The sequence below is a fragment of the Lepidothrix coronata genome, unplaced genomic scaffold (genome assembly GCF_001604755.1).
Source record: "Lepidothrix coronata isolate B3197 unplaced genomic scaffold, Lepidothrix_coronata-1.0 Scaffold70, whole genome shotgun sequence".
Classification (NCBI taxonomy): Eukaryota; Metazoa; Chordata; class Aves; order Passeriformes; family Pipridae; genus Lepidothrix; species Lepidothrix coronata.
In genome coordinates, this window is record NW_016690250.1 from 1503726 (window position 1) to 1518527 (window position 14802).

A 14802-nucleotide genomic window follows, 5' to 3' on the forward strand; every position below is an offset into this window, starting at 1 on the left:
GCGTGTAACGGTGCTGACCCTCGCCTGCCATACATGGACGCCTGTCCCGCCATCTTTGCTGAGGGCTCGCGGGCAGCCGGGCGGTTCTTCCCCTTTCCTTTCCCCCATCTTTAGTTCCCTTCGCCATCTTTAGTTCGGGCAGCGCCGGCAGTCGCTGCCGCTGGCGGCTCTCCATGGCAGCCGAGGCGGGGCAGGAAGGCGGGGACGCTCCTGCCTGGAAGCCGTGCGGAGAACTCCAGTCCCCGGCTGCGCTAATGTCGAAAGACCCATGGGAAGCTCATCAGCTCCGTGGCCTCCGCAGGTGATCTAACTGGTGGTCAGAGAGTCCGATCCGTGTTTCCAGTGCGGAGGGCGGAGTCCACATGAAGAGGTACATAAAGCTGGTGTACGAAGACATAAGTGGTGTAAGTGGACAGACTCAGTGCAAGGATCCTACATTGAAATACACAAGTAACTTCAGTATTGCACAGCTGCAGAGTGTCAGCATGCCAAGTCAGGTCAGTGTATGTGTATATGGAGCGTTCGTGGAGCAGGACAATTGTCTAAGTAGTTTATTCTCAATATCCAGATTAACTTTAAAGTTATCGTGAGATCTACCTTGAAATTTTCCTAGTTTAATGGTTAAAGATACACCAAAATCACCCGTAGCAAACGGCAAAGCTCTTCTTCTATGGACACTGGGGATGATCCCGTAGGGAAGGACTGAGTGGTTGCATTCGTTTGTGGGACAGGGATTTTCATTAGCTGGCACATTATTTACCACTGTGATCACTGCCTTCCCCTTCCTTTAGTGTCACGGATGTAAATGCCTAAAACATCCACAATCTCTCTGATCATTGCATAAAGTAAACATTAACACTCACACGGAGTAACAGAGTAAGTTACCCCCTATAAATCTATAAAAAATCAAAAGCTTCAAGAAACTTTTGTATTGATTTCAGTGTAAGATTTGTCGGTGCCACTTATGCTACATGTTACTGTTATTTGGAATGTTCTGGACTTTTCCCTTTCTGTGTCGCAAGGAATGGCAGGATCGAGAAGGCTTTCTATGGACAGGAGTGTTGCAGAGGTCATCTGTCCAGTGATGACTGACACAACAGGGAACCAAGTTCCAGGTTCCATCTGGAACCATGGAGTGGTGCTTATAGATGGGCAAGCTTTCAGCCACTACTGAAACTGGGAATGTGAGGGAGCCCCACTCTTGGTCCTGGTCTTACCACAGAATTACAGAACTCAGTTCTTGTAAAGGGAACAAACTGTGTCTTAATCTGTGCCCTGTGCCACAGATGGCAAGCCAGGGGAAACAAGCCAGGTAGCTTAAGTATTCAAGGATACGGACTCATCTCTAGGGAGCTCTTCCATGGGCAGTGACGTTGTCATACAAGATGAAAGGAAAAAATATGTGAACTCAGTTGTACAACAAACAGCTTATAAACAATGTAATTTTCCAAATGGCTGGATGTTTTATTCACGTTTGTCAAATACTATATAACAGAAGAAAAGACAAAATTAATAGATGACAAATGGCAGCTTTACTCTGAGAAACTTGTTAAAGCACCTCGGATAGACTGGAAAACTGATCAGACTTGTGTTTGTTTTTTAAATACAGTCTGTAAGACCCTGTTTACTTAGTAATATTTGGAATTAGAAATCTACATATAAAATGCATCATGTATCAGTACTGTAGTAGAATTCTAAAAATACTATTTGTTACTTAAATACCTGCAGAGAAGAGACAGACTATTGGTTCAAACATATGAGAAAAAGGAAATGAATGAAAACAAAATGAAACTTTTTATTGCTCACAAGTATTTTGGACTTAGCAACAGGGTTTTTGATTAATTGGATTGTCTTTTGTATAAGTACAGCCACACATGAACATATCAGGGATTATCCCTATGCATAAATGACAGTAGAATCAGAACTCAACTTTGTGGAATGGCTAAATAGGGAATGGCAGCCATTGACATGGTGGTTTCATTACAGTTCACTGCAATGATCCCTAGGTTACACAGCTGAAAACCAAAAAACCCCCTAAGCTAGCAAAGAAATGAGGCAATTGTTAAGAACTCATAAGCCTACTCAAAACAAGTGCTTTTCTGTTTTCTTTTAAAAGCAGCACTAGAAAAATACTGGAAACTGCCATAGATTTAAGAAACATTCTTGACACTTAAAAAGTTAGTTTTTCTACTGCTATCCATGAAGACAAAAGTATTTATAACTTTATATAAGTGAAATGTATATCAAGTAGCCTTGAAGTAATTGCAATGCATTGCAAATGTTGTAACATAAAAATTCACTTAGACTTTTTATATAATCTTGTGCAAGGGAAGTGCTTTGACTTGCACTAACAAACATCCAGCTGAAAATACATTTTATAATCTCCCTTTACAAAAAAATAGATTATGAATCACTTTGAATAATCAGTTTACCTCCATTTCTGCTGTTTGTTTATACACCAACGGGAAAGGTACAAACAGGTAGAACAGCTGGCAAAATGACAGCCTAAGACATGATAAATAGATACAGAAGAAACAATAATCCATTCTAAAATAATTAGAATGAAATAGTTCTACAGAAAATCGGTGGCATTTCTTTCACATGGATATGTAAATCCTTGTACAGATGCAAAAGAGTGTCCAGCTGTTGAAAACTGAGGAATATCAGATCTTTGTTTAATCAAGGCTGCTGTAAAGCTCTTTTCTCAGGTGTGCTATTTTCATTAAAATTGGATTTGTTAATTTTTCCTAACAGAAGAGTTGTATTCAAATGCTTTGTTCCTATTTTAATACATCTTAGTTTCTCCTCAAGAAAATATTCCTTTCCAAATCTTAGTTTGTTACCAGTATGTTCAAATAAGATTTTTATAGTGGGTTGAGAATGTAGATGCATTAATTTCATGTCCCCTTCTGATTCAGTTTCTGTTGGTATAAAAAAGAAGTCCAAAGAGAAGCAAATGGTGAAGCTAAGACATTTCAGCCTTTTAATGAATTTATAAACCACTCTCACCTGCTACCACTCGAAATCCGTAAGCAAGAGCACTTCACTGATACACACAGAGGGTGCAGATGGGGAAGGGGAGGAAGGTTTGGCAGACTGCGTGGATTTCATTTTCTAAACCAAGGCAATTACAGTGTGTACATTTTGGGCAGGAAAGTTCAGGGTTTGTTTTGTTTTTCCTTCACCACTATTTGTAGCCCTCTCTTAGGAGAATAGACTTATGCAAACGTGATGTCTGTACATGTACTGGTGTAGGTGGGTTACTATAATTAAATTTCCCATCACGTTTTGCCACATTTGGCATAAATTATGTATAAATCCAAAGATAATAAAGTTCTTTCTGAGGAAAAAGGATTTATAATCTGTACTAACTCCTTAGTTGATGCAGCAGACTTTGTTGATGCCTCTGTTTTGGATAAACTTTTGTAGGGGGTTTCAATTGTCCATATGCAAATCAAGTACTTCCCATAAATGAGGTTTACTTAGTGAGGAGTGAGGAAATACTTAATTTGCATTCTTCTTCATTGTTTTAAAGGTGCTGTCTTGTGACTGGTCAGCAGAGAGTTGCTCAGGTCTCACAGCTTTTCTCAATTACCTGTATTGCAGTCTGTAGGCAGAGCCAGTGTGGTGGTAGGGACAGGCCAGATTTCAGCTACAGTAGCTCTTCCTGTAAGAGCTTTGTGAGTTCACAGAAAACAAGAGATGGGACTGGGAACCACTATATAATGGCTGAGGATCAATGAAAGGAAAAACATTGACACAGAGGCTTACGGAGACCCTGAAAAAAAAAAGAACAGATGAGGCTGATGAAGAAAACATCATTGCCCTTGTGAGAAGGGTAGTACAAAGAGAAAGCCATTTTGAAGCTATTCCACCTGAAGATGCAGGCTACTGCACTTTCTCAGGGTGGGTGGCTACGAAAGTATGGTGTAGCTCTGTAGAGACTGTAGGCCTAAAAATATTTTTGGTTGGTAAAATGAGATATTTTAAGTAGGCTTAAACTTTCAAGCCCTTCACTTAAATTCTGAAAACATGTAGCTTTTCAATAGCATGTACACAGCTGGCAGTTGAAGGAAACTGCAAGTTCCTAGACTATAGAATTCTAGCACACAAACGGTGTACACCCCTGTTTTCCCAGAATGCTATGAGCTTCTCTTGCAGTTCCTGATAAGGAACTATAACAAGTCTTCAGTATACACATTTATATGTGTACAATCAGTTGCTTTGGAGCCAAATTTTACATACACACACCCCCACACACACCCCCAAACCTGTGTTTTAAAGGACACTGTGACTTGCATCTAAAATCCTATACGACATCTTGCATTAGTCGTAATTTTTTTCATTTTGAAGGCATAACTTCACCTGTTGCCCTCATTTTTAGAGAATATTTACATCTATAATATTTTCATACCTGTTCCTGACTTTTACTAGAGTTCCTGCTAATATTTCAACTCAAAAAGCTTCATTCAGGAGCAACAGTGATGGCTATCTTGGATAAAGGCGTTGGGTTTTTTTCGTGCCACTTTCTCTCCATGTTCTATAAAATACCTTAATACAAGGAAACATTCCCTGGCTGTTAATGAGATAATCCTGCCAGCATCTTTTATGGCATCCTAGTCAGTATGTCCACTTGGGAAAATTTCAGCTGCTCAAACAGTTTGTAAACTCCAGTTAAAAAGAAGTGAAGACCACCCCAAGAATTTCCTGAAAATAGCATTAAAAATAAGAAGTAACAGGTCAAGAACCTTGTTCTGTTTCTCTCCTGGTTTTGCAGTCTAGGGAGATAGATCTAGGCTAAAAAGTAGGAGACTGATACAGTTACTTAGGTTCAGTAGTTTTACGCAAGTCAGAAAAATGAGGAATACTCGGTCTGTCTGCTTTAAAGTGGAGGAAATAAACTCATCTGTGTTCCCCTAGCAAGATTATATCACAGAAGTGAAACTTAGTTGCTAGTTACTGTGACTGTTACCCAGAATTAGAAGTTTCAATCAGTTACATACAACGAGGAGGAAGGTGTGTATAGGTAGATGCAGGGTATGGGACGATAAGGAGCTAAAAGAGAATTAAGGTACTTGAACCAACTCTAATCTAAACATTATTTTTCTTTCTTTCATTCTTTCTTTCTTACTTGCTTACTTACTTAGTGCAGATGCAGGTTAAGATGTGGTTAGGAATACTGATGGCTAAAGCTGACTGCTTGGTTTCTCTGAGTTTTATTACTTTTGTGTGCACTGAAACAATTTTAATTTGTGAAAGGAAAAAATTATCATTTCAGCCAAACCGCATAGCCTAATTTTGACCTAAACAGAGGAGTTTTCCTTTGGAAAATAAAATCCTGTGCAACTGGGGGTTCACTCTGTTATGACAATCAGTTGTATGGCCTAACAATCCTTAGTGCCTGCACAGGAATGTGCAAGTAATGTGACTGTAAAATATACCTCAGCAGTTTGAGCAAATGTGGCTATTGCAGATTGTGCCATTTTCTTATGCAAAAGAGTGAATGCAGGTGGGATGAAGCTCTGAAACAGAACTAGAGAACAGGAGAGTCAGGCAGGTAGGTACGGCAACATGTAGTAGAGATAGTAATAGGGATGGCATGGGGGTTTTTGTGGGTTTGGTTTTTTTTTCCCCACAAAAAACCCCCAAACCCACCCACAAAAAACGCCACATTTCCATAAATGAAAACAGTAAGCAGAAATAAACATTTTTTTTCTCTACCAAAGAGCAAGTCAGACAGAATGGAAATGTTAAAGAAGTAATTTGTATTTAAGTAAGTGCTTATTAAATAAGTTAATTACCACATAACTTCACAGTAGTTATCAGTTCTTTACCTTAAAATGCATCTATTACTCACTGGGATGGAAATGAGAAATTACCAAAAGAAGTAACAACTCAAACCAGGGCAATAAAACACTCTACAGAAACCAGTTGCCACTAGGACACCTGCTGTCCTCCACAGCTGACAAAAGGAAGTCCAGAGAGCAAAAATCATAATTTACTGTCCAACTCACACACACAGTGCAAAAAGAATTTACAGTTTATTCCTCCTGTGAGAAAAGTATTCAGGAACAGATAAACAAATTCATGTTTGGAACCAAAAGTAACAGAATTTACCGAGTTATGCTTAAACTCTGTACATATACAAGCTTATATGCTGTACATTGTCATAATTATGAAGTTGAAAAATTACTAAATACAGAAGTATTTGCAAATCACTTTCCTACTAGGTAGAATGAGAATATATAGTGATGGATTTTGGTGTGTGTATATATCTCAGAGGATATACGTATGCACACCAAGTATATATTTATATTGAAACAGGAGTACGTTGCTATACCAGTACCAGTTGGAGACAGCTGACAGGGTACTGGGTATCTGAGGATTCACTGTCACTTTGTAGAAGCCACGTTTTCCCAATCTATTCCCAGGTCTTATCAGGAAAGTTCACTGAAGTATTACCCAGACAGCAGTTGTTACTCCATTCTGGAAGGACACTGCTTTCCAATTACTAAACATGGAAGAGACATGATTTGACAGGTTCTTGTTTGCAGAAAACTTAACAAGCTGACATCCAACCCAGTGATGGGAAGGATCTGGACTAGATCACAGAAAGCTGAAATACTTTGTATTGTTACTGTACACCAGCAAATCCAGGCACTTAACACTATCAGCATTTCTATTCTCAGCTGTTCCAGAACTATGGGTGAAAGCTTATCTTTTTCATAATCAAAAACAAACTTTCCCTAGACCTCAGTAGGATAGGACATAATCTTACATTCTAATGGTACTGCATTTTAATGAACTCAGGAATTTTAAATGTTTGGCAAAGTGCTTACTTTAAGAGATATTTATAATAGCTTGACTAAACTTCAGAGCCAACAGATGATAAATTCTCTACAAGATAAAGGCACAATATTTACAGGTACTCTTACCACTGCAGCTTTAAATAAGATAAACTAAGTACCCACTACCATCTTTAAAATTAAATTGTTAAGAATTATAGTAATAATCTTTCATAAAAAAGTAGATATGCTTGTGCATTGAGTACTCTCGATTCTGGAACCATCTGAACGTGGGCATCACTAACGTACACCCACTGTCCTCCTGAGGCTCCCATGGCTTCTTTTAAACCTGAAATGCAGAAGCAAAAGAAGTTGTTTCTTGTCTTTCAAGTCATCATCAAACACATACACTGGATTATTTCAAATAGCAAGAGAAGCTTCTAACCCCCAAGCATTCATTTTATTTCAAAAGCTGACCAGTGTGAAATTAAGAACACAAAAACATCTAATCTGTTCCAATAATCACTGCAAGACAAGCATAAGACTGAATGAAACTTTGGTTTGAAAAATAATGTAAAATATTGTCTTTCTAGGAAATGAGCTTCAAATGCAAAGTGATACCCCACAGGATAGACAGGATAATGCTTGGTTCTCACTCCTCCCCAAGAAGGGAAATAGTAAATATATTTACTTAACTTGGTCAGTTTAACATATTCCTGCCCCAACAAATCTTTCACTAACACATTCTATCTTGGAATCTTATTTCATTCTGCATATCCAAAAAATATTAGTAAGAACTAGTGTGCTGTTCTCAAAATACCAATAGAAACCCTACACCAAACCTTGTATCCTCCATGAAAAAGCTTCTTCCTGTTCACATTAAACCAGAGGATTCCAGAATTTTAAGCATTAAATATTTCCAATCCTAAAATACATAAAAAGCCCAAATATTTGGAAAATTTCATTTCATTTAATGTCATAGATTTGATTCTTGTACTAAAATATTTTCAAATACCAAATATGCCAAATAATTGCATTTTACCAGGCACAACTATTCATCTGGACATATTATTTTGACTAGGAAAGAGATGAGAGTGTTCTGTAAATTCTCTGTTTAATAACTGAATCAAAATTCCATTATTCACTCAGCTCTATATGGAATTAATAGCAGAAGTAGGTTATGTACTGGGTGCAACAAAAAAAGAATAATTTATAGAATCATAGGTTGGTTTGGATTGGAAGGGAACTTAAAGATCATCTAGTTCCAACACCCCTGCCAAGGGCAGGGACACCTTCCACTAGAACAGGTTGCTCAGAGCTCCACCCAACCTGGCCTTGAACACTTTCAGGGATGGGGTTTCTATGACTTCTCTAAAAATCACAGAATAGTCTGAGCTAAAAATTATTTGCTATAAATCCTTGTGGACAGTGGTTGCTTTTGGCTTTACAGAGAGGGAAAGGAGGCTCTGTTTGTACATACCCAAAACATTTTTAGTGGCAGAAATATGCTCTAGTAATTTCTTGGAGGATGGCCTGACTTTCACGTACGCCGCGTAGTGACCACCTCTCATTGACCCGCTGTGCTCCACTATTCCATAAAGACTATAGAGCACTCTTGCACCATCCGTAACATTCTGCATTCCCAGAGACACAGAAAACAAAGGTCAGTTATTTCACAATGAATTTTACAGGTATCTTAACTAGCTATCAACAGTATTACTTCAAAAGAAAAAAAAAGACATTTCCAGTGGTGAAATACATCTATTACAAATATGCAGTAATGTTATGAATTGAATTCTGTTATATTTTGCAATAATACTTGTCCTTAATGCTGTTAGATACACTAACACCATCAGAGCACCGTAGCTTAACTAATACTAGAGTTAACTAGTATTAGTTAACACTATCACATCTGTGATATTCTTGATATGAATGGAATTGCAAATAGTTACAATTTTGATCTCAAGACACTATGTGAAAAATGCACTCTGTAATGTCTCTAGGAAAGGAAGGAATTATAATCATCATCATCAATCCAGTTTCACTTGTGGTCAGACAACTCCTGAAGCACAATAAAAATAAAGATTTGAAATGGGTACCTTGCAAGATGCAGCACAAAATGGTGCTAAATCTAAAATCAGTGGGAAATCCACGTGCCTGTTTACTTTCCGTAGACTCAAACCAGCCTTCAAAGGAAAAGAAAAAAAAAGACTGTAAAATATATATTTTTACTAGGAAGCTTTTTAAAGCTAAGGTGCAGCACATTATTAAAATGAACCAAATCCAAGAATAAGACTGTAACTGATTTAAACATTCTTTGTTACCTTTTCAATACAGTGTCTGCTTGTGTTGAACCCACCACACTACTATATATAAGCATGATGGACACGTTTCCCTGGAGGTGTAACAATAATCACAAAAACACCAGCATGTTTCAAATAGTGGTTCTACCAGGTCTCCTTATAAAAAGCCAGTATGCACAACACTTAAAGGACTGCTTGTCCACCGGGGGCAGAGGAATGTACAAGAGGGTTTTAGCCTCTTACCTGGTGGAATCTTTTCAGGTGGAGAATAAGAATAGCAGGAACCGAAGAAATCAGAAGCTGTTTCCGAGCATTTGTGTAGACACCTTCCATTTTCTTTTCTGTATTTATGAGTATCAAAATAATTTGTAAAGTGAAGGCAGACGCATGGAATTTTTAAAGTATTTTTTAAACATCTGACAGAATAGATCTATGTAGCAATGATTTTGTACTTGTTATATAAAAGACAAGGGAAATTTTGTAGAGTAACAGAAAAATGTTTTCTCATTTTTCTAGTTATTAATAACCATAATCTGCCAAATCTGAGCATTATTTTAGCCAGTCTTGTGCAAATCAGATCAAAAGTTGGAAGCCTGTACACTATCTAGGTCAGCTTGCACAACTACACTGTCTGTTACTATAGCATCCAGCTTTTCTATTAAAACCTGACATAAACAGACAATCCCTGGACAAAAACTGGAAGACATGGGTGTCTTTATCTATGCTAATGTCCTAATCACTAAGAGTTTAATTTTCCATTATTCAGTTTTTTCTGAATGACTACATACTTCATACATATTTAAGAGAAAGATCTAAGGAGGGCTGTCTGCCTCAGGATGCCTCATAACCTGCTGGCTTGAGCACACAGGATTGGGATATGTGGACTTCAGTCCCCCTATGGTGGAAAGGACACTGAACACAGGGCTCTTACCAAAAGTAGCTCAGGATTAGCTACTCAGTAAAAGGGAACATGCTATCAGCATTTATTTTTGCTGAAAAGATTAATTAATTTACTAGTTTTATGCATGTTCAAAGGAAAATATTTCATTTGAGGTAAAATGGAGCATTTAAGGTAAAAGTGACTTCTTACATCTTTAGTTTTAGAAGGAAAAAATAAATAATGATTAATTGTAAATTGATGTTCCTTTTCCATTTTTCATGGTGCCCATGGAACCAAGTCCAATCATGATAAAGAAATTATTGTAAAATACTATGTTTAGATCAATTTTCTGAATTTACTCATGCTTAACTTTTATCTCTCCATGTATCTATAAATGCAGAGCAAAGATGCAAATTTTTGTTACCTCCCTTTATATTTTATTTATAAATAATCACAAGAGCTTAATTTTTTAACCTTCTGAATGTCTATACATAAACTTTTTCAAAAGACTGGAGGATTATTTTTTTTTATTTTTCATTAAATCTTACTCAGTGAACTGTAATGGTCTGCTTGTGCTACACAAACATCAAGGAAAACATTGTCACAAGAAGGTAGTTGTCTCTCATCTCCAGTCTTACAAATCTTTGGAAGTTTTTTTCCCCTCTTCACTGCAAGTGTCTTTTTTTGCCCCTTTTCCATACTTAATAACATTGCTTCCCTGAGTATATAAGCTACTGGGGCTGAATATTACAGCACTTATTTCAAAGCTTTGAGGACTGTAAGGAACAGAAACAGCGGTAAAGATTAGTATGAGGCAATGCACATATTCAGTTTATGGTCATCTTTAAGTTCCTTATCTTGGATAGAATAAAGATGCAAAATAAATTTTACATTACACCTATGATTATGTTCTAATACAAAATTTAGTCTTGTTGCCATTGCCTGATGAAGTTTTGAGTTGTTACAAGCAAGTTCTGCTTGGGGAGACATTTTCTATTTAGCCACAATGTGGGGAGGCCTGTGCTGGAGCAATGGAACAGCAGCCAGCGCACAGATTTTGGGAGGAAATGCTGAAAATTGTCCAGAGAGGTACAAGCACTTTACCTGTGGAGTTGGTTTTCTTCTGATACTTCTGTTTCCTTTCTGTGCAGTTCTCACATAAAAGCTTGTTGTTCCCCATTAAGAGCTCTACAGAGGTGAATTGGTAAAGGCAGGACTGAACAGAACATTCCTTCGAGCTAGTTATGTAGCTTTGGGAAAGCGTCTGGAAAGCATTTTGAGGGGTTTGGGATAGTGAAGATTTATCTACTGAGAACACAGAATTATTTGATAAACCTAACGCTGGATCTCCACGGCTCGATTTTTTATCTTCATTTACTGGATCACAGAAGCCAAGTTTGGATATGGCACTGGAAATCACCTCTTCATTACTGCCATTTGGCATTTTGTGGGGCATTTTAACATTTACGTGGTTGACGTGCAAACCAGATGTGTGGCTGGACGGGCTCAAAGTTGTTTGCTTAGAAGCACTTTCGCTTTCTGAGGCTTCACTGTCGGCATCAAAGCTGCTTTCAGAGCGGCTGGCTTCCTTCTCACTGCCCTCTGTCTGACTACCATTGACAGCTGAGTCAGCAGTTGTGTCTTTGGAGTACAGGACGCCAGAGCTACCTTCCAGCTCAAGCTTTTTGGTTTTTTCCTGCATGATAACAGGACTTCTTTCTTCTTCCTTCAAGGAAGCTTTTCTGGCAAGCCGTCTCTCATGGTTCAATTGGTTCTGTAAATTATGGCATTATTATTTCAGTAATAAAAGTAATGCATTCAGAAAATAGATTTGTAATCTAACATACCTTTTGAAACATGACAAATTCAAAGCAAATTATTGGGGGGTTATATTGTTTTATATTCTCCATCTCTCACATGTTTAAGGTAGTCAATTTCCCTAAGATCTTTTTAAACTGATTTAGGATTAGAAACCTACACCCCAGTCAGCTAAGAGCATTATACTTACTGTGAGATCAATACTTCCCACAACTACTAACTTTCACTTTGTGACAGCTGTGGATGGCACGTTTGAAGTGGTATTCACTTAATCTAATTTAAAAAAGGGTCTCAGGTTTAAGCTACCCCTGGCCTCCCATCAGAGGCCTTAGTCGATGAGAGGTTCCAGAAGAAAATTCAACTCACCTTGTAGGCCCTTGTTGTAGAATTAACTAAAGCATCCCTTGTAGGATGTTTGCTAATTTGTATATTACCTGAAGTTGATTTTTTTTAAATCAAGATTGCAAGAAGAAAGAAAAGGGTTGCTGCCACAGAAAACTACTCCTTTAGATAAAAAGTGATTTAGATAAAAAGCGTTCATGATTCTTTTTTTTCCTTCTTTTGTTTGGCTACTTTCCAACAGAAATTAGCAACTTTCCTTCCCCTTTGTTTTTTCCGTTATTTCAATTGGATCAAAATTCCAGTGATGCTAGTGGGAATCCTTCCATTCACCTCAGTAGTTTCTCCTACAACAATCAGTTTCTGCACTACTTCTTTCCACCCTGTCCTTTGTTTGTACCACATGTCCTTTTTCTACTTCTGTCTCATTCTCTCTTATAATGCTTTTATATAGTCATTCTGTTGTATTTTTTCTTCACGTGTATTTAATGTGTTAGGAGCTGATTCAGAAGAGTTTTTATGGTTCCCAACTGGGCACAGACCCTTGCAATAGTCCCAAAATCAACATGAATTGAAACTAGTTTGCAGATTTTCTTTTCCTGACAAAGGAAACCCTGTAACTGAAAAATAAATGGTTACCAATGACTGTCATTTCTCACGCTTCTAATAATGACCTAAATATTTTAAAACAAGTTTATGTCAGCAACACATATACAAAAAACCCCCCATTAATAGGTATCAAAATTCCCTAGAAATTCCCAGTTCCCCTAGAAACTTCAGAATAAGCTCAAGATGACTGGTAAGTATGTTTAAGTTCTTACCTTATCTTTTGTTAAAGTGTGTTTCTTGACAGTTTTGGGTTGATTATTCAGTGTACTGATAGAAGAACAGTTATACTGACCAAGATCTGCCTCCTGTACACTTTTACCTTTACCTGTTCTTCCCAAAGGCATGGGTTTTGCAACCTAAGAAATTAAACAGGAAATTAGGAAAGGCATTATGTCAATTTTGTATTCCTTTGCAACCTACAGAAAGATGAATGTAGGTGGGGGTTTTTTGCCTTTACTTCAGAAAACAGTGACCTACATAAAACCAATTAACTAGCCTTCAAAATTTTTTTACCATAAACTCACTGTCAAACTCTTTGAAGGATCAACTGAAAGGCAGAAGGAATAGGAATGATACAAAATTCCTGTACATAATACAATACAAAATCATCTATTACTTTATAAGGACATGCGTAGCTGTATGAGATGTGACGTAATCAAAGGTGACACAGCTCCCGTAAGTCAGTCTCTGGTGTAGCCAACCACCTTATGCCATGGTGAAGGAGCTGCCACACGCCCCCCATCACATTACTGGCAGCAGTGTGTCTGAACTGTTGAGGAAAGCAAAAACCATAAAAGTGATGCCCATCCTCAAGTAAGTGCAGCAACTGCCAAACGCCCACAAAAACGGCTCCCAAAGAAAGCCCACAGAGCTCCCGTGTTACACGTGGGAACCAGGAAGCACAAGAGCCCAGATACACGAAACGTTCTTAAAGCTTTAACTCCCGCAGGCATCTGCACTCAATGCACCAACAAAGATGGCGAATTTGTTACAAGCAAAACTGGTGTTTGGAGAAGAATACATTTTATACAGGAATAAATGCTACATTAAATACTCTCCCTTAAATATAGATGAATATATGCAGGATGGCGGAAGAACCACTCCCAACCCACCCCCACTTTATCAAATGAAAACCCCAAGTCCTGCAAAACCATAGTATATGCCTTCAAAGGAACACAGTTCCTCCACAGCTAATGGAAGTATTCTGTGAAATGCTGAAAATACCAGAATAAATACATTCCAATATCCATTTTTACAGTGTCTCATCCTGTAGGTAAACTCCAACCCAAGAGACTCCAGTTCTCTACGTGCAAACCAACAGATGAGAATCTAACTTGCTGAACCTCCAAAAAAATGTTTATAATCATTCTATTCATAGGAGTATATTCTACTAAATTAAGCTAATCTCAGACCTATATATTCTATACATTACTAAGATCATTTGGTCCAAGTTTGGACTAATTTAAAAATATATGCACTTAAGACATTTTATGTCTATTCATACAAAGAAAATCCTATAATGAACAGATGTATGACAGTACACATATTTATGGACAAGGTTACATTTTTAGGCTTGAAATCAAAACTCTGTGTAAATACATAAATATCTTCATAAAGGTATGTAGAAACAATCCACTAGGAGCAATAGTTACTTATTACATATTCTGTTTCTTACCCTCTCCTCTATTATAGGAAGTGAAAGATCAATGAAAGGTTCTTTTACTGTTGAAATCTTGAAGAAAAAGAGAAAATGCATTTAAACACAAAGAACATTGTACAGGTTTAGTACACAGCTCCCTTTATTTAAACAATTTATTATCAGAAACTATACAGGAATTTAATTAGTTTCAAGATATATCAAACTACAATGAAGAACTTCCCACTTTTTAAAAAATTTTTTACATTAGCTTTTATTTTCTTTCTAACACTGCACAAAATTTCAGCATACAGTCACAAAGGGCAAGGCCATTCACTTGGGCACGAACTGGACAAAGATGCAGTTTGGTGCTCAGTTTCTCTGAGCTTCAGACAGATTTTCAAATTATACCTTTGTGGTATAATTTTGCAG

At 37.5% G+C, this 14802-nt stretch overlaps 1 protein-coding gene across 2 annotated transcripts in view; it reads right to left on the minus strand.

Moving 5' to 3' along the window:
• Positions 1-5745: 5745 nt before the first annotated feature.
• USP45 (ubiquitin specific peptidase 45) overlaps positions 5746-14802 on the minus strand; it is a 51977-nt gene continuing 42920 nt past the window's right edge. For both annotated transcript variants that reach the window (XM_017818691.1, XM_017818690.1), the window contains 7 exons: positions 14410-14466; positions 12947-13090; positions 11073-11742; positions 9332-9429; positions 8885-8971; positions 8266-8419; positions 5746-7134 (listed from right to left, as the gene is read on the minus strand). In XM_017818691.1, coding sequence (XP_017674180.1) covers positions 7001-7134; positions 8266-8419; positions 8885-8971; positions 9332-9429; positions 11073-11742; positions 12947-13090; positions 14410-14466 — 1344 coding nt within the window. In that variant the 3' untranslated portion in view covers positions 5746-7000. The remainder of the gene's footprint in view (positions 7135-8265; positions 8420-8884; positions 8972-9331; positions 9430-11072; positions 11743-12946; positions 13091-14409; positions 14467-14802) is intronic.